The sequence below is a fragment of the Poromitra crassiceps genome (genome assembly GCF_964638095.1).
Source record: "Poromitra crassiceps genome assembly, chromosome: 3".
NCBI lineage: Eukaryota > Metazoa > Chordata > Actinopteri > Beryciformes > Melamphaidae > Poromitra > Poromitra crassiceps.
Genome location: NC_139625.1, coordinates 71,971,463 through 71,991,871, shown reverse-complemented (window position 1 = coordinate 71,991,871; position 20,409 = coordinate 71,971,463). Strand labels below are relative to the sequence as shown.

Here is a 20,409-nt window from a genome sequence, read left to right as displayed (position 1 = left end):
GAAGACGCTTCCTCCGATAACCAGGTTGTTCAGGGCACAGGTGTCCACAAATCTCTCTCCATTTTCATTCATTTCTCCTAGGCCATGCTTTCCCATCACTTTTTCGAAGCCTGTGTTGCCAATCTTTGCATTGAAGTCCCCCATGAGAATGCTGATGTCTTTTTCTTTTTGTTGTTCCAGGATGCTCTGCAGTCTGTTGTAGAAATCATCTTTTTTTTCATCATCGCTGTCGTTGGTTGGTGCATAGCATTGTATCACATTCAACTTGATTTTCCGCTTCGTGGTTCTGAAAGTGGCTGTTATAATTCGTGGTCCATGTGCCTCCCATCCAATCAGAGCTTTCTTTGCTGTTGTCGATAGCAGAAAGCCGACCCCCTCGGTGTGAGGGGCTTTCTCTTCTTCATGCCCAGAGTAGAGTAGCAGCTCTCCTGTCTGCAGTCTTTGTTGTCCAGATTGCGTCCATCGTGACTCACTAATTCCTAGAAGGTCTAGTTTGTACCTCTTCATTTCTGCTGCTACTTGTATGGTTTTTCCGGTCTCATACAAGGTCCTGACATTCCATGATCCGAATCGTATATGGTCTCTGGTTGACAAAAGGGGTTTCGACTCTGTGACTTCTTGACAGCTTTCATCAATGAGCGTCATGTTTTCTCTCATAGAGAGTCCTTCTTCTTCCAGGGCTGAGGTCTCTTGTACTGTTGTCGTCGTTTCCGTAACTGGGGTGAATTTCGCCATGCAGGGTTGTTGGCCCTGCGATGGCTAGTCAGCTGGTGGGAGTGCCACCTTACAGCCCACTGACGGGCTGCGAACCCCCCAGGGGGTTCAAGCGGAACTGCTCATTTGTGCCATCCTGGTGCCAATAGCCCCCCGAGGGTTACAGGCTCTCCATTCACCGAGCTCGGGCTGGCACCAGGTAGGGTTAAGCTGTCACACCTCAACAAGGTTACACAGTTCCTTGTCCTAGTGGGGTGAGGCCCCTAGGACGGTGACAGATACATCTGCTCAGGAGGCACTAATTGCAACTCTTTATAATTTTTTATTTTGTAATGTTATATTCTTCAAAAGGTGGTTATCATTCATTCATTTCATCATACAGTATGCTATAGTTTTCTCTTGCAGTTTTCTAAGCAAGATGTTGTAGTCGGGTAAAGGGGGTTGTTTATTTAAAAACCAGGCCCTACCCCACCCTACCTGACCATCAGGTCCCGTCAAGTTCGGTTAGCAGACCTCTAGTGTGTGTCTGTGTCTGCCTTCTAGCCTGTGACAGAGCATCAGAGCTTGGTGAGCAGGTGAGAGGGTGTGTGAGGGAGTTTGTCTGGCTCTGCCTAGCCTGACTATGACACAAGGTATTTTTTCTTCCGCAAGCATAACGGGCCCTACCCGACCCGAGCCCTAGTTGTTTATTTAAAAACCAGGCCCTACGACCCTACCTAACCATCAGGCCTCGGGTCCCGTCAGGTTCGGGTTTGGTAGCAGACCTCTAAAAGGGGGTACTGAAGCTAAAAAAAAGTTTGAGAACCACTGTGTTAGTACAGTAAATATGCCCTTTTCTAGATTAATTGATTTAATATCTCATGAATGTACAAGGTAAATATATTTGTTCTCCGCATACCTCTCAGAAAAATAGAAGAGATGTTTTCTCACTGATGGCAGGATCATAAAAGTCATTCAACACGAAATACCATGTAAACCACACATGGGCAAAATATGGCCCCTGTGTGGTCCACGATGGAATTGCAATTTATTTTTATTTTTATTTATTTTTTATTTTTTACAGTGCACCTGAACGCAACATGCAAGATACCCGCTGAATAAGTGTCCAAATGGTCATGTAATTCTGGACAATACTCCATTTCTATTATAACATTTCAGTCTGGAATATGGAATAGGCTATCTTTCAATAATCTTTATGACTAAAAGGCTAAAAGTAATCTCATGTGTAAGAAATTACTGTTCTACAGTCATGTCTTGCAGCCGGCCGGACTCAAAGAACTCAATAAAAGGCAGAATTATGTTAATAAATCTCATCTGCTACTAGGGATGTTCATTTTGAAAAATGTCCAAAATCGAAAATCGGGGAAAATTAACGATCAATTATCGATTATCGATCATATTGATAATAATATTTTTTTAATATATATATATTTTTACAAAATGAATGCCTATGGCAGAAAATACGAAAGACAACGTGTTCTCCTCAATGAACTCTTTATTTCAATGTGTCTCCTGTCCAACACTGCTGTCCCCGGCGCATGCCGGTGTGAATTCCCCATGTTTAAAACGGTTTTGTTGGCACAAAGGCCCGTGCCCAGCCAGAAAACTAGAGACTATATGAAGCTCCACCTCACGTTAGTCGGCTGTGCAATTGAGTGGGGCGAGGAGGAACGAATTCCACCCAAACCTAGTCCGCAATTCTTTTTATTTTATTTTTTATAATAACAATAATCGATAAGAATTCCACATGATCGATTCCATTCCTTAACGATCAATTATCGATTTTCGATAACTGATGAACATCCCTATCTGCTACATCCATTGGATTTGTATCACTATTATATCAGGAGATTAACAAGAAAGTACCAATCACAACGGGAGAGAGTGTTAAAAATAGGGAGACTCCCGCGAAAATCAGGAGTGTTGGCAGGTATAATCTCTAATGTGTGGCCCTTCGCTTACTTGATGTAAGTCAGTATGGCCCTCAGGAAAAAAAATGTTGCCCACCCCTGATGTAAACCGTCAATTCACGTGAGGAAAAAACACTCAAATTACAGTTACTTTCTCCATGGCAGCAGTGACATGCAGTGCATTACTTTGACCTAAACCTGAATCCAAGAAATCAACTCTTTCCTGCGTAAAATAGAGCACAGTTCTACCAAAATAGACTGCAGAGATCTCCATCTGTGTGTTCCCAAACTAGACCACGGTGCTCCTCCATTTGAGCCAGTTACCGTCCCTTGCGCTTGAAGCCCGGCTGCAAATAGGCTAATTGCTCTTTAACAAAATGGGACAGAAGAAACGAGAGAGAGACAGAGACAGACAGACAGACACTGGGGCACTCATCCACAGGTTATAGACCTCAGGGAAATTACTCCCGAAAGAGTTACTGTATATTGGCGAAGAGGGAGTGAAAGAAAAATAAAGAGAAATCGGGTACAAAAATTTGCAGAGAGCACAACAGCAGGGGATCGTCCAGCCAGACGACAGGTTTTAGGCAGAAAACTTCCTAAACTAGGAAGAGAGGAGTGTCAGTCAATTAGAATGGAAATGAGGAAGAGGAGGAAAGTGAAGAGGAGAGGGAGAAAGGGAGAATGAATCTATGGGAGTGTCTATGGGGCAAGTGCGGAGCTCCCCCTAGGGTCTGCGGAGGGTCCGTACCGAGCTCCACACTCCACACAAAATGAAACTCCGCGGAGGTCTCCGCAAACGCCGGAGTGACGCAGTCATTTCCGAAGCTCATTGGATAATGGTTGCTATGTTGGTTGCGGTAATTAGGGAAGTATTCTATTCGCACAAACTGCTGTTCTCTCCACGGACACCCCATTGTTACTGCAATTACCATACAATTCTGTGCATCTATGGAGAGACTGGTCTTGCCATGAACACCGCAAACACTGGACACACTGCAGTAACCATAGATTAACCTTTAGAAGTCACAAATTAACTGAATAGGAGGAGCAGGTTTGGTTCCTCTGTACGTTCCTCACGTACAGATGAAACTGCTTGTGAAAACCAGCTTAGCTCCAGTTACATGCTTGCCAATTATTGAGAGCATGTTGGCAAATAATTTAAGAACTAGAAATTTGTGCGCTTCCTGTTCTCAATTCTAGTTTATTTATTTGCGCGCTCAATTCTGCACCTCCAATAACCGGGTCAGTTTTGTTCACTGGTCATCGTCTTCATGGCGCTCAGCTGTGGCCTGGGGCGACTCCAATGACCTGGCTCTGTGTTTGTGAAGGCATAAATTATGTACAATATTGCTGTAGCGCCCCCCCATGGGCTGTTTTCTCTCTCTCACAAGATTCATGCCAGACCCATGAAAACTGTTTCGGAAACATTTTGGAGGCGATCAGAGCAACGTTGCACCTTGCAACTCTGGACACATAGACAGACAGACAGACAGACAGACAGACAGACAGACAGATAGAAAGACAGACAGACAGACAGACAGACAGACAGAAAGACATTCTGCCTAGAAAAAAAGGGAATTTGGAAATTTGGAAAAAAAAAAATCCTGTCAATGCCATCTAATCTCCTTGCCTCTCTCTCTCTCTCTCTCTCTCTCTCTCTCTCTCCTTTCCTGTCTCTTTGCATTTAGAGAGGAGAACCACTTTCTGCAGCAACCGTGGAACTACTCAGAAAGAGGGCCACATCACATGGGAGTGTGTGTGTGTGAGGGTGTGTGTTGAGGCCTCCTGCCGTCGGCCCTCTGGTCCGGGACAGGCATGGCGGGGGGCAGAGAGCGCGGGTCCCGGCTGCAGAGGCCGTGGTCCGTCTACCGGGCCAACACCTTCGAACTGTCCAACGAGATGATCGGTCTGGCCCTTGCAGGTGAGGGACAGCTGTATGGAGACAGAGGTGTGGTGTTATTTAGCAGGTGTAGATACTGAGTATTTTGATAGAGGGCAAGGAAGTATAGATGGAGTTGAATCCTCATAGAGATACACTTACATGTTAAACAGAACCTGACAATAAGCAATATTATATCTAGAGAGCTATTGTAAACTAAAAGTAAGGTGAAACTAGGTGTTTAAAAACAGGCATAGAAATTAACATGCAACTAAATCTAAGATGAAAACTAGGTGTATTACGGTACAACACCTTTGTAAAAAAATATCTATATGTGAAGACATAAAAACTAAACTAAACTAAAGCTGAGCTCATACTATCTTATCTACCTGTTAAACTAAAGTAAAATAATATATTTAGATTGTTTTTTTTGTTTTTGTTTTCATGGTTTTGTTTGCAGAATGTGCGGGGTGAAAAAGAGAATGAACTTTACTTTGGGCAGGGAATTTTTCAAGTGGTTCCAATCTTATTTATTTCGTATTGACATACCAACTAAACTAAATGATGTATGTCAAATAAGTGAAGTTGTCCTGTATGGCAATCATCCCCTGACATCCCAACTGACAGTCTGGTAGTATCCACAGTCTTCTACTGTGGGTCATCATGCCTCCTCTGTGCTGGGTGCCAGGCAAAACTAAAACCACACTCTCAAGTGGTTCACGCACGCACACACACACACCTTAGGCCATGTCTATATTACCCCATATTTGATGGGTCGGCACTTCGTTTGGGACTATTGTCCACACACTACCTCTAATGTTCTGAGCATCAAGCCGTTTGATGAAACATAGGCTTTGGGCTCACCAAAATCTGCGGTAGAGTTGCAGTGTGGACACGGGGGAAACGCAGATGCTTGGAATTCCCCATTGCAGACTATAGGCTATATAGATATTTTCATATAAGTGTTGTCGGGATTATATGGGCTGCCCCCTGAAACGATGGAGGATTCAACCTTTCAAATATAATTTTAAATAGGCTATACTGATAATCATATACTATTAATATGGCTGGCAGCTATTTTTTTTTTTTTGCCTTATTTAGCCTATTTTATATATATATTATATATATATTATTATTATTATATTATATATTATATATATATATTTTTTATCCCAGTTTGATCCCCCATTAGTGCTAATTTTAATGTATTTATCCTGGTTGCTGCTCCACCCTCTGACGATCTGGGGAGAGCCGAAACTGGCTCCATGCTTCCTCTGAAACATAGGCAGTAGCCAGCCGCTTCTTTTCACCTGACAGGGGAAGCTTCACCGGTAGGACATAGCACGTGGGAGGATCACGCTATTCCAACGAGTTCCCCTCCCTCTGAACAGGCGCCCCTAATAACCAGAGGAGGCACCACTTCAGCGACCAGGATATTGCATGTTTTGGTGTTGGGTTCCTATATGAAGGAAACCCCCAGGGGCACGGGGAGAACATGCAAACTCCACACAGAAAGGCCCCTTTGACGACCCCACCCGGGCGGTGGGCACTCGAGGACATGCGGACGGGCACGCACTCCTTCAGTGCTCACAGCGTCCCAGGTGGGAATTGAACCCAGGACCTTCTAGCTGTGAGGCGACAGCGCTTACCACTGCGCCACCGTGACCTTCCAGTAGCCATCCTGTTAACGAGATGTCCGTTTCAAAATGCCGTGATGTCTGCATCAAATAGCCTGACATTGCAGAAACCACACACAACTTGATTTAAAATTAAAATTTGTTTGTTCTGATTTTATTCCAAATATTCAGACACTTTATTTTCACTTCTGTTGACATATTAACAGTATATTCCTCTGAGAAAGGATTGTTGGCAAGCGGTCATGTACTCATCTCAACAAGCCAGGTGATTGGCATGCAGTGCGCATCTCGTCCCTTTGATCTATACTGGTTATATAAGCGTGGTTGACAGCCGAATTTAACGGTACTAATAAATCGATTAAGAATTTAGGATAGCAGAGAAGTAATTGATGTCTGTTCATATTACGCATGGGTTTTGACTGCTGGTTTTGTGCATTGCAAGTTGGAGAGACACTTGGATTTGAGTCGGCAGGCAGTTCAACGTGAGCCAGCAAGCAACTGGTTATGGTTTTGTTCATTTTAAATTAGTTTTAATTCCATTTTGTGCCTTGATTATGCCATTCTATAGTCCTGCATATCAATTGATGAAAAGGGTGTCGGCAAGTGTCAGCCTATAAACTAGAACTCCTTTGATGTAAAAAACGGTGTGCACAGCGAGATGAAAGCCTGCATCTGCCCGTCACCAGCACACTTTTGATACTGTAGGTCTATTGAAATAGGCTGAATTACATTTTCACACATCTCCATCTATTAAATAAGCGAATGTTTTTGCGTGATGTGTAGGCTAGTTTATAGCCTATACGTGATGAATGAATGAATTTGCAATTTGGAAGCGCAGATGCACAGTGCGCCTCTCCTCACTTCTCAACAACATGGGAATAACATTTGCTTTTATGGAAGAAAAAGGTAAGAAATAGCGTATTGTGTTAGTTAGCCTACCTGTATAGCCTAAATCATCTGTGAATGATCTCGAGATTATGGCAATTTAAATTAATTAAATCCATCAAGAATTGAAGAGAGACGAGTTTGAAACGCGGATCTTTGCTGCCAATCTAAAATGGCATGCGCCAGTCGGCAAAAAAAAAAAAAGTTTTATTTTGAAAGTGTTTATTCTATTTTATTTCATCTGATAATATGTATAGGCCTAAAACTGTAGGAAATTCATTGTGTAGGTGTTGCCCCAAGCCCTTATATGCACGTGAGTCTAATTTATTATAGAGTTAATATAATGTAGGCTACAGTATAACTAGTCTACTTTACTTTTCAATTAAACAAAATAGCCTAAATATATGCCTTATGTTATTTAGCCTATAGGCTATAGCCGTTTTCCGGGGAGCTGTGTGGACAAAGAGAAGGATTAGTGTAGATAGAACGCTTCAATTAACATATTCTGCCCGTTTTCTGGAAAATGGCCTAGTGAAGACTTACCCTTAGTGTTTTGGTGACATGTTGACCGTCTTGTTTTATAACAGCTGACACTAGTGTTTTGGTGACATCTTGACTGTCTTGTTTGTAACACAGCTGACTGCAGTGGCTGTTGACACTAGTGTTTTGGTGACATCTCGACTGTCTTGTTTGTAACACAGCTGACTGCAGTGGCTGCCTTTGACACTAGTGTTTTGGTGACATCTCGACTGTCTTGTTTGTAACACAGCTGACTGCAGTGGCTGCCTTTGACACTAGTGTTTTGGTGACATCTTGACTGTCTTGTTTGTAACACAGCTGACTGCAGTGGCTGTTGACACTAGTGTTTTGGTGACATCTCGACTGTCTTGTTTGTAACACAGCTGACTGCAGTGGCTGTTGACACTAGTGTTTTGGTGACATCTCGACTGTCTTGTTTGTAACACAGCTGACTGCAGTGGCTGTTGACACTAGTGTTTTGGTGACATCTCGACTGTCTTGTTTGTAACACAGCTGACTGCAGTGGCTGCCTTTGACACTAGTGTTTTGGTGACATCTCGACTGTCTTGTTTGTAACACAGCTGACTGCAGTGGCTGCCTTTGACACTAGTGTTTTGGTGACATCTCGACTGTCTTGTTTGTAACACAGCTGACTGCAGTGGCTGCCTTTGACACTAGTGTTTTGGTGACATCTTGACTGTCTTGTTTGTAACACAGCTGACTGCAGTGGCTGTTGACACTAGTGTTTTGGTGACATCTCGACTGTCTTGTTTGTAACACAGCTGACTACAGTGGCTGCCTTTGACACTAGTGTTTTGGTGACATGTTGACTGTCTTGTGCAGGAAACAGTCAGGACCCAGATGAACCCGTGTTGGAGTTCAGTGTGGGTGAGTAATGTTTTGTTTACATTTTGTAAACATTTCAGGCATTGAGCCTTGTTGTCTTTTATTATAATCATATCATTATGAAATTATAACATCAAATTGATACACATTTGTGAGAAAATGAGTTCTGAAACAAATTTGGGAATAGCATGTCACAATGCCTATGACATCACTGATGATGTCACAATGCGTATGACATCCTCAGTGCCTATGGCATCATCAGTGATGTCATAAGATGATTTTGGTCAATAATGATGTCACTGATGACATCACTGATGATGCCATAGACATTGTGCCATCATCAATGCAGTGACATCATTATTGACAAATCATCTATGACACACTGATGACATCATCAGTACTTATGACATCATGGGTGATGAAATAAGATGACAATTGTGATGTCATCAGTGATGTAACCAGTGATGTCACTCGAGCAATTGTGATGTCATCAGTGATGTCACTCGAGCAATTGTGATGTAATCAGTCCTTCCTGGCTGAGGCTATATAAGTGGTAGAAGACGTCCGCTACTTGCGTACGATAATTTCCCTCCAAAGAAATTATAATTTTGACCCTCAGGGTATGATAATTCAACATTTCCCACCTTGCAACACCTAGAGGAAGTGAAACTATCTGACTCTGTCACTGAGAAGTGAAATGGCGCAGCAAGGAATTGAGCTGGACGCGGCAAAATTCTGCTGTTTGATCTGTCTGGATCTACTGAAGGACCCGGTGACTATTCCCTGTGGGCACAGCTACTGCATGAGCTGTATTAAAAGCTGCTGAGGATCAGATCATGGATCAGGATCATGAAGAGGATCAGAAGAAAATCCACAGCTGTCCCCAGTGCAGACAGATGTTCACACCAAGGCCTGTCCTGGTGAAAAACACCAGAGTTGGTGGAGGACCTGAGGAGGACTGGACTCCTAGCTGCTCCTCCCGATCACTGCTATGCTGGACCTGGAGATATGGCCTGTGATTTCTGCACTGGGAGAAAGCTGAAAGCCCTCAAGTCCTGTCTGATGTGTCTGGCCTCTTACTGTGAGTGGCACCTCCAGCCTCACTATGAATCCTCTACCTTTAAAAAACACAGGCTGGTGGAAGCCACCGTGAAGCTTCAGGAGAACATCTGCTCTCATCACAACGAGGTGATGAAGATGTTCTGCCGTACTGATCAGCAGTGTATCTGTTATCTCTGCTCCGTGGATGAACATCAGCGACACGACACAGTCTCAGCTGCAGCAGAAAGGGCAGAGAGGTAGAAAGAGCTTGGGGTGAGTTGGCAAAGAATCCAGCAGAGAATCCAAGGCAAAGAGAAAGATGTGACGGTACTTCAATAGAACCTGAAGGCTATGAATCTGCTGATAAAGCAGTGAAGGACAGTGAGAAGCTCTTCACTGAGCTGCTCCGTCTCATTGAGAAGAGAAGCTCTGAAGTGACGCAGCAGATCAGATCCCAGCAGAAAGAGGAAGCGAGTCTGGCTGAAGAACTTCAGGAGAAGCTGAAGCAGGAGATCTCTGAGCTGTCGAGGAAAGATGCTGAGCTGGGGCAGCTCTCACACACAGAGTTTCACATCCACTTTCTACACAGTTACCCCTCGCTGTCACGTCTCAGTCAATCTACAGACTCACCCAGGATCGATATCCGTCCTCTGTGCTACTTTGAGGATGTGACTGCAGCTGTGTCAGAGGCCAGAGATAAACTACAGAACATTCTAACAGAGGAATGGCCTAAGATCTCACTGACAGTGACTGAAGTGGATGTTTTACTGCCACAACCAGAGCCCAAGACCAGAGCTGACTTCTTAAAACATTCAAGTCAGATGACACTGGATCCAAACACAGCAGGCCCATATCTTTCAATATCTTATGGGAACAGAAAAGTAACATGGATGAGAGAAGAACAGTCATATTCTAGTCGCCCAGCAGATTCACTTACTGGTCACTACAGGTCCTGAGTAGAAAGCGTCTGACTGGAGATTGTTACTGGGAGGTGGAGTGGAGTGGGAGGGGAGGTTCAACAGCAGTCTCCTATAAAGATATTAGCAGAACAGGGGATAAAGTGAATTTGGATACAATGACAAGTCTTGGTCATTAGAATATTAAAACAATAGGTATCAGTTCTTCCATAAAGAGACTAAAACTAAACTAAAACTAAACTAAACCATAACAAGATCAGTACTCCCATCTCAGGTGCTCTGTCCTCCAGAGTAGGAGTGTACCTGGATCACAGAGCAGGTATTCTGTCCTTCTACAGCATCTCCATGACTCTCCTCCACAGAGTCCAGACCACATTCACTCAGCCGCTCCATCCTGGACTGCAGTTTCATTACTATGGAGATGCTGAGCTGTCTAAGCTTAAGTAGACAGGAGTTATTAAAGCAGCAATGTGTGAGATTTGTGTGAGATTCAGTTTTTTCTCTCTCAATTTTCTGTTGATGATGTTTGATTTTCTGTAGGTGGCGCTCTTCAGTGTCAGTGATAGAGTACTCAAACAGACATTTATTCATGAAACATTATGTTTCTTGCATATTTGTATTGTTGCTGTCATCTACTGCATGGACCTTAATGGAGCAGCACTAGAACTCTCCCCTTATTATAGCTGAATAGTTGTTAATATTTTGATTTTGTTCCTGACACATTAACTTTGTGAGAAAAGTGCACTACAAATGTAATTATTATTATAATCAATAGGGAGAGGATTTGTTGTTTTCCTCCACAGTGATAACATACTGCACAGATTGACTGTGTGGATGAAGTTACTATTGTAGATGGAAAGATCAAAGTGAATGTTTGCAAAGATAAATAAGTTTTTAATTCCAAGATTGAATGGAATATTTTCCCTGTATTAATTTCAAAAAGTCTTCTCAAAGCTGATAGTCTTCATGTTTAGACCAGACGTGGAATCTAAAGTCAAATGGAGCAGCCGTGTTACCAAAGAAGCAATCTGGGAACCCAGAGTCTATTTTTATTTGAAAAATAGACTCTGGGACAGCCCTACCTTTTTTCCCACCTTCCTGTACAGAGCGCCTCTCCTGCTACTGTCACTTCCTTTTCCGCGTCTGGACACGGACACGGAAAAGGAAGTGATGTGCTCCACTGCTTACAGTCTGAATAGCAATTTGCTATCATTCTGACGAAGATCCTTGGGATCGAAACGTAATAAATTGACCAGGAGCCTTAAAATCCAGTGTGCGGACTCTATTTGTTTTTCTGAATAGCAATTTGCGCCACAACTTTGGCAATACTACTAGTTACAACAACTACACCTCCAGTAATTTTCCACTGTTGTTGTGAGTTGACGTCTTCTATGCAGTGTGTTTTTGCGTTAAGGTTATTAGAAACGGACACGGAAAAGGAAATGACGGTGGCAGGAGGAGGCGCTCTGTACAGGAAGCCTGGGAAAAAGGTAGGGCTGTCCCAGAGTCTATTTTTCAAATAAAAATAGACTCTGGGTTCCCAGATTGCCAAAGAAGAAGCAGCTTTAAACGGAAATATACAGGGGGCACCAGGAGTTGCCTGGGACCTCTTGATCTGCAGTCAAATTATGCTCTATGAGCTATAAAAGTAGTAAATTTATTAGTATGGAATAACGTGGATTTTGGGTTGGCTTCTAGAAAGACAGCTTCAATAGTTTTCGTCTTTGTTCATCAGTGTTCAAACTAGTTGTCCTTGCAAACTGAAGGCCATTGGCTACACTGTCAAAACAAGAAGCTGACCATCGTCCTGATGAGTCCATCAGAGTAAAGTCCTGTGTGTGTCTGTGTGTGTCTGTGTGTGTGTCCTGAGCAGCCTGCACGGAGCTGGTGACTCCGTCGTTGGATCGGAAACCCAACTGCTTTGTAGCAGCGAGCTGCACCACGCCACCACAGGCCTTCTGGACCAAACACGCCCAGACCGAGGTCATAGAGGTTAGACACACACACGCACGCGCACACACACACACACACAGACACACGTACACACACACACACACACACGCATACGCACGCACACACACACACACACACACACACACACACACACACACACACACACACACACACACACACACACACACACACACACACAATCATCTATCATCTATTATTTCTTGCTTCCTTCCTTCTTCCTCTATTCTCATACAGTATTTACTTGTTTTTCTTTCTGTATTACAAATAATTGCTTTCCAAAAGACTAGACCCAGTTTGTGAAACATAGCTCATGATTCAATGTTTCCATTTTCTAAGTGATGGTCTTAAGAAATGTAATAACATCCATAACATTTCAAAATGAGTTTAATTTTGAGGATGTGATTGACTTTCTCCATCTTATGTCAGATGGAGGATTTGTTCAAGAAAGAGATAGTCACCATTTTAAGAAAAATTGACACCCACTCTTACAAAACAGTTGAGGCACAATATTAAAGTATGTAATGGTACTTCTTGACTAAAGTTCTTGGTTGTCAAAACTATAGCATCCATGGGTTTCCCTGGTTTTTGGATGGCTATAAGGTCACAGCACCTAAGCGATCTTTTCACATAATTTTGGACCATTATTATTACCAAATTTGTGTACAAACATTTGGAAAAGCCAGAGCAGATAATAAATAGACACCACCCAAAAAGCTTAAAGACAAAACCTGCTGAAGTGGTCCACTGGGGCCAACATTGATTTTACATTAATTCAGCTTAGTTGGTGCCTAAAACTGCTGCCCCTAAGCCTTATAATGGTAGGGAAAACCCTGGCATCAACAGACTACATCTTCTATGTTCAACTTAAGCATATAAATCTCTACATTTCCAGAGTGTGATGAGTCGAGTGTTACAGTTTATTACAGTCATTTACCCATTCCCTCCGCTCTGTCACAGGGAACCAGTAACCCCATCTTCCTCAGCAGCATTGCCTTCTTCCAGGAGTCCAACATCAACCAGCAGACGCAAGTTAAACTGGCCGTGTACGACGTGAAGGACCGCTCCCAGGGCACTGTATGCTTTTATTCTCATTGATTACCATGTTCCAATGTGTTGTTTAAATGACATAGAAAATGAGTTTCATTTTGTTTTTTATTGTCCTTTTTACAGTGAACCGTGCAATATTTTGTTCAGTAAGATAAAAACAGAGTTTGATTTTCTTAATAATGATGATGCACATAATTTGAGTTGGTTGTTTACGTATGAAACTTTTGGACTGGCTTGTTATTTGGAAAAAGCCTGGGACATGAGAAAAAAAGCTCTTTATCAGGAAAAGGCAATGTAAGACAAGAAAAAAGAAAAAAAAGTGAAAAAAAAAAAAAAAAGTGTATGTATGTACAGTAAGTGTGTATATGTGTATGTATATGTCATGCATATGTGTATATATTATATACTTTGTTTATTTTGTTTGTATATTGAGGTACAACCGGATGTTATGGTTATGTTTATATATAATTTGGTGTGATAGTGTCTTGTAATCCCATGTGGGATGGGCCAGAAATGGCATGACATGGAAATAAAAACTAACTACCGGTAACTAACTAACTAACCATGGAAAGGATGTTGCATGTTACTGCCAGCTGTGAGGGGCTAAGACATATAAATAAACAGCTTCAACAAACATGCTTAACAATATTGAGACTTAAAATTTTGTCTTTTGAAAATCGTAAAAAATCTGTAAAACTCTCAGCGGAAGCAGTCTGGGTCCGGCTTAACTAGGGATGCCACGCATGTGGGTTTCCACAATGCGAACCAGTCAGTCAGCCCCTGAGACTTTGGAAACTGAAAGGGAGACAAGTGTTTAGCAAACCCCACTGGCAGCATTTTGTAAGACTTCGTAAGATTGTAAGCCTGAATATAAGATTAAATTACCTGCTAAAATAGATATTTTTGCAGTTTACAATTTAAAATTATGTCATCATTTAGCAAAATAGTACTTTTTTTTCTTTTTTTAGCAAGAGACTAGTACTACTAGACAAAAGAGGTTCAGATGTAGAATTACAACAAATTTAATTTCTTTTATTTTTCAAGTAGACGTGACTGATTATTTGTTTCTTTTAAGTTTCCACGCGTGCTCTCTGTCTCTCTCCCTCTCCAGATGTATATGTTGGGCTCTGCACTGTTTCCAGTGAAGGAATTGATGCAGGACAAGAACCACAGATTACACCTAATACTGAGGTAACAAACCCCCCCCCCCCCCCCACACACACACACACACACACACACACACACACACACACACACACACACAAACCTTGTTTGATGATGTCACAGGGTTACACAACAATAACACTTCCTCCTCTGTCAGATATTAGATGCCACTTTAACAGATCAGTTGCATTCTGCACACTCACACAAGGCACAACACAGGCAAGTCGAATATGATATATTCAATATTTAATTGAAATTAAATTTGGAGGTCTATTGCAACATGTCTACTGTAGTTGTGTTTCCATTACCCTCAGAAATGCGCAAAATCTAAATATCGCAATAGAAATTGGGTAATGGAAACACGTGAATTTCGAAAAACCTCCCAAATATCGCAAAAAGTTTTTTCGCTCTCATGAGGTGGTTTTTCAGACGTGTCGATATAGCAGTTTATCGCAAAAGTGTAATGGAAACACATTTTTCGCATTTGCACGTCATGTGACCCATATTATCCCTTGGAAAAGGAGCGGAAAATAAGTTTGGTAAGTAAGGTTCGATAGCCGTGTCAAAACCTCCGCAGCAAGTGGAAAACTTTGAAGCAACGCTACCTAGCAGAAAGACGAGTGTTGTGCAAAAGCGTAGCCGGGCAAATTAGATAATGTTTAATGGCAGAAATCGGTCCATGGTGACAGCAGGCTGCCTGTGTGCGCGCATTTGGCACAGCGGCGAGATGAGAGGATGAAAAGCACACACTGGTGCGGTGGTGCTGTCTGAAGTGAATACAGTGACTGTGAGTAGGCTAATACATTGCACACGTTTCAGGTGCAATTATAGAACCAAATCAGCCTTTTCCCCCCTCCATCTCTAAATCGGACCAGTTGTAGGCTATTAGGCTACCTTTTTTCCTCTGCCTGTCGCGCTGACTGCATTCACGCAGCCAGCAACATTTTGCGACTCATTTTCTTTTGAATTGATAATCAGGCTCGTTTATATGCATTGTAACTTCATGTTGGGATTTCCATTGACCATTGGTTGGATTTGAGCATGCAGGGGACGGGATATGGGGCAGATCCCCGTGCGTAATCACTGTGGCAGCTGCTGCAACGGGGAATCACTCAAACGCAACTTCAATGGAAACGCCTACAAGTCGCAATTGTACATTGTCGAAGTTGTAGAAATATCGCAATTCTTTTGCGAAAAACTGTAATGGAAACACAGCTTGTGCTAGAAAGGGTAAACAAATCCTGTCATTGTTGTTAGATCCTGTTAGATTAGATTTTGAAATGGAATGCAATGGCAATTGCTTCTGTACAGATCACAGTGGTGTTTGTTGTTCTGCTCCTCGTCAGGTAGTAACAATGTTTTCCCTCTTTGTCAGATTTGCACTGTAATAAGCTATCTTTAAGGAATTGTAGAGTTTGTGCTCTTAAAACCTTTAAAAACAGGTCCATAAAAGTTGCAGCCACTGGTGCTTAACTTTGAAACGATGTGCAACATGCATGTGTAAGAACAGGACATTGCCAAAATAAACATCCATGTCGAAATTCTCCTTTGTTCAGTTCGCCAGTGTGCTTGTTCCTTCCTGTGCTTTTTGTGACATGGAGTGGCTTGATTTAGCTCAGAAAAACTGGACGTTGAAACCAGGACCAACGTGTAAAGGATTTTAGGTTCCAGTGACAATTATTGGGAGGTAAAATGACAATATCTGATATATTTGACAAGGAATTATAAAAACTTCACGCATTTACTAAATCTTGAGTTTTGTCTTTGGCAGGTACAGAGTAGACAACTAGGCAGGCTGGGAAACTTGCTGTCAAATCCTTTCGTGTTGTTGCTGTCAGGGGAAAACCTTGCATCTCCAAGATGTCAGCTTTTCAGAAACAAATAAAAATAGCCTTGTTGGACAGCGAAGATATGGGGGGAAAGCATAGTATTTTATTTAAACAAATCTTTCAACTTCAATTACAGTAAGAGACTCTGCAGTCATTTCTTTGCACAGTTTGTAGATAAAAAATAATACCGCTGTCTCTGTGAAAGTGGAAAAATACTCCACTAATTGAATCCCCCCCTTGTCATTTTACCTCACCTTGTTATCTTCTCGTGTGGATGGACAGATCAGCGGAGAACGAGCGGGTGGGGAACATCAGCGTTGTAGCGTGGCAGATGGAGGAGAAGAGAGATCAGAGGATACCGGTCGCCTGTCTGCCGGAGACCCTCAACGGCCGGGTACGAGGCAGGGAGGAGCGGGGAGTCGATGTGTGTAACAGCAGGGAGTCAGGGAGAACACGTCCAAAATGCTGTATATTCTTTTTAACCTCATAATTTCCACAAGTTCCTTCTTAAAGAGGCACTTCACCAAAGAACAATACTGATTTATGACATAATTGGTGCTAAACTGAACTCAAATCAACTTTCAATAACTGTCATACTAAATTAATGTGTGCAAAAATATTTAGTTCAAGTTCAAGTATATTTATTGTCATTGTTAAATTACTCCAACAACGAGATATAGACAAGCATCTCCCTGAGACATACAGTGAAACACCAAGGTAAAGTGCATCGACCCAAATAATAAATACATACAATAAATAAATACATTATTCTATAAAGGCATCAGAGTTAGTGACTGTTCAGTGGTGCATGTAAACAGTGAGTCCGGACTCCAGAATATTGTACAGAGTTCGTGAGCATGATAAGTGTGTGACAGTCAGGTCACAGTCAGGTATAGGTTTCGAATATGTGAGACTATGTGCAAAATAAATCAGCATTGTTTTTCGGTGAAGTGCCCCTTTAAGTACAGTACGTAGGATCCACTGTAGGTTTGTTACAGTTCACCAAGGTCATGTTACTGTACCTGTTCCTCTTTCCAAAATACCACAAGCTGTTTTAATTTCGTGCTATCAATAATTTATTTTTAAATGGTACACATCTCATGTTGAATACAAATTCTTAAAGAGATACTCAACACTTTTTCCACTTTTTTCTGCTGTAAATCAATAAATATTGGAAATTAGCTGTGTTCTTGAGGAATCCAGGTCAAAGTCCTGACATTTACTGTAAATCTGAGTAATTCCTCTTCTCTTCTCACATACCCATGCAGTTCCATACAAACCAAAAAGGCCAGCTGTAGACTCCCAATTTTCCTCCCTTTCTATTGGCTGAGCTCTTGATCAGTGACGTAGCTTGATCAGTGACGTCGCCAAACCCAGCCCGCCCATCTCTCGTGCCTAGGCCCCTCCCAGCCAAAGTTTATAAAAGTGGCTGCACACCATGCTGGGACTATGGAGTGTGGAGAATTGTTGAATAGAGAGAGAGAGAGAGAGAGATTTGTGGAGCGTTTTGATTAGACTGCATAGTGTAAATTGTAGTATTTAGTAGTTTAGTTTTAGAGTACGTCAGTTAGCCTAGTTTGTGTTTGTTTGTAAAAAAAATAAATGTTCGTCTGTTTGCATAGGTATGTGAGAAGAGATGAGGAATTACTCAGTTTTACAGTAAATGTCAGGACTTTGACCTGGATTCATCAAGAACACAGCTAATTTCCAATACAGTATATTGATTTTCAGCAGAAAAAAGTGGAAAAAGTGTTGAGTATCTCTTTGTAGTATTTAGTAGTTTAGGTTTAGTTTTAGAGTAGGCTACGTCAGATAGCCTAGGTTGTGTTTGTTTGTAAAAATAAATGTTCGTCTGTTTGTTGAGTTTAGTTTAGTGGCCAGTAGGGCAGCGCCAGTGTCACAGCCACCACCAGCAATACGCTGTGTTTTATGTGAATATTTCGGCTGGTTAGAATGCATTTCAAGAAACTGCTCTAGCTAGCTTTCATTGCAAAACTTCGGCCAATGCTAATTAGCCGACTCCTGTCTGCCTGCATCACGCTAGCATGTTAGCCAGGCTAATATGCTTGAGGCTAATTAGCCTCGAGCTACACTGAATAACACAACAGCTTTGACTGGTGTTTGCTCGCTCCCCCAGTGGTCCCGATGCATCCATATACTTCTACTACCTTCAGATAAAGGTTGAAAGCTCACCTGTAACTATCGGTGACAATAGGCTTGTTTGAGTTGACTGCCGCCTCGCCTGGAAAGCAGACGAGAGCAGGCGAGCACAGTCAGGCAAGGCGTCAACAAGTCGAACACCCCTGCAGCACACTCACTACACTTTCACAACAATGAACAAGGCTCATTCAGGCTTAGTTTTATAACTTTTACCTGCTGCTCCTGCACATCACAGCACAGGCTAAATGATGCGACATAAATATACATTATGTAAAGTCATTGCATAAATGTGTTTTTATTGAAAAAGTGGCGTCAAGTAAGCAAGTCTTGTTGGAGTGGATATCACATTGTGCAACCATGTTACATGTTACAAACTACCTATTTCACTATTCATGTTGTATTTGCGAGGGGTATATATACACCCCACCGGTGGATGTGTGTTTCCCTTAGGGTTTCCATTTAATTAAATTAAATTTTGTCCAATATTCAAATATTCCTGAATTCCATTTTGTGTTACAAATAAGTATTATTTCTATCTAACTTTTTAGCCAGATTTGATGGTTTTCTTGTCAAAAGTTAGCCGCCTCAAAGCCTTCTGGGTAATATATATTTAGAAACAGGGGAGATCGCATAACATCTCACATCTCATCTCTCGTGAATCAATGCCATTGGTCACCCTTCACGTCTCTGTGTGGGTTTTACCAAATGCACCCAATGGAAAAGCATTAAAACGAGCTTGTGAGTAATTCTCTTAACGCCATTCGCCCTCAATCTGTCAGTCAAACCTCGAAATTCCTCCCCTACCTCCGTCTGTACCCCCCCACGCAGGACACTAAACCCGGAAAAGTCACACGGCAGACGTGCTGTGTATTTCTGATATCGTTTTGTTTAATCCTGGCTTCCTCTAATGTGAATAGATCAATAAAATATTTTCCAGTTATTCCTAGGCTGCAAACTTGTTTTAACACGTTAATTGCCAAGAACGAGTTGAGTCGTCAAACACAATCCAGCTGTTCACTGCCAACGACGAGTTGAGTCGTCAAAAAAATGATTTTTTTTTTTTTGACCGTGGGATGTGCATCTAACCCTTTTACATCTCTTATATAATTATTGGAGCCACCGAACGTTTACAACCCATTCCACCGACCCACTAAGTGGCAACAGTGCTCTCCTGACTAGAGGAAGGCAAGCATTTTTTTAACTTGTCACGCCATTCTCACCCCAGCCATTCTCATGAAAATGGATGGGGGAAAACGCTTTCTTTTTCGCGCTGATTGCTGGCGATGCGGGATTGCAAATTTACATAATAGATTACAGTTGGAACACACTTTGAAACACGCAGCATAAATATGACCAGAATCGCAAAAGCTTCTCTCAACCAAAACTCCAAGAAGCGAGCGAGTCCATGCCGACTTCCTCAAACAGCGGCCGTGCAGACAGGCACAGGACAGCAGCAAAGCACTGAGACTGTGACGGCCGCTGCAGCCAAGAAGAACGCCCACGGAGGGAGGAGTTGAAGCAACTCTCCCTCTCGCTCTCTCCCTCTCTCTCTCTCTCTCTCTCGCTCTCTCTCTCTCCCTCCCTCCCTCTCTCTCTCTCTCTCTCTCTCTCTCTCCCTCTCCCCCTCTCACTAGGATTAAACCTAGTGCGTCTCCCTCCCGAGAGGGAGGGAGAGAGAGAGAGAGGGAGGGAGAGTGAGAGGGAGGGAGAGAGAGAGAGAGAGAGAGAGAGAGGGAGGGAGAGCGAGGGGAAGGGAGAGAGAGAGAGAGAGCGAGAGGGGGAGGGAGAGAGAGAGAGAGAGAGAGCCAAAAATGAATGGTTAAAGTGACAGTTCTATCGAATTTCACAAAAAGCCGTTTATCTCTGAATATTTTTTCTGACGCT

At 42.4% G+C, this 20,409-nt stretch overlaps 1 protein-coding gene and 1 pseudogene across 6 annotated transcripts in view; both read left to right on the top strand.

Moving 5' to 3' along the window:
- The window catches only part of LOC310773394 (inositol polyphosphate-4-phosphatase type I A-like), a 130,568-nt gene that overhangs the window by 48,573 nt on the left and 61,586 nt on the right, over positions 1-20,409 (top strand). For 3 of the 5 annotated variants that reach the window (XM_083633266.1, XM_083633264.1, XM_083633263.1), the window contains exons 3-8: positions 4,316-4,548; positions 8,391-8,435; positions 12,225-12,343; positions 13,283-13,399; positions 14,484-14,563; positions 16,648-16,759. In XM_083633266.1, the coding sequence (XP_083489392.1) occupies positions 4,443-4,548; positions 8,391-8,435; positions 12,225-12,343; positions 13,283-13,399; positions 14,484-14,563; positions 16,648-16,759 (579 nt within the window). In that variant the 5' untranslated portion in view covers positions 4,316-4,442. The remainder of the gene's footprint in view (positions 1-4,315; positions 4,549-8,390; positions 8,436-12,224; positions 12,344-13,282; positions 13,400-14,483; positions 14,564-16,647; positions 16,760-20,409) is intronic. The other 2 variants (XM_083633265.1, XM_083633267.1) reach the window with 2 other exon arrangements.
- LOC310774225 (tripartite motif-containing protein 16-like) lies at positions 9,091-10,798 on the top strand (annotated as a pseudogene). The gene is made up of 4 exons: positions 9,091-9,202; positions 9,290-9,303; positions 9,414-9,542; positions 10,100-10,798. The product of its transcript is annotated as a tripartite motif-containing protein 16-like (transcript).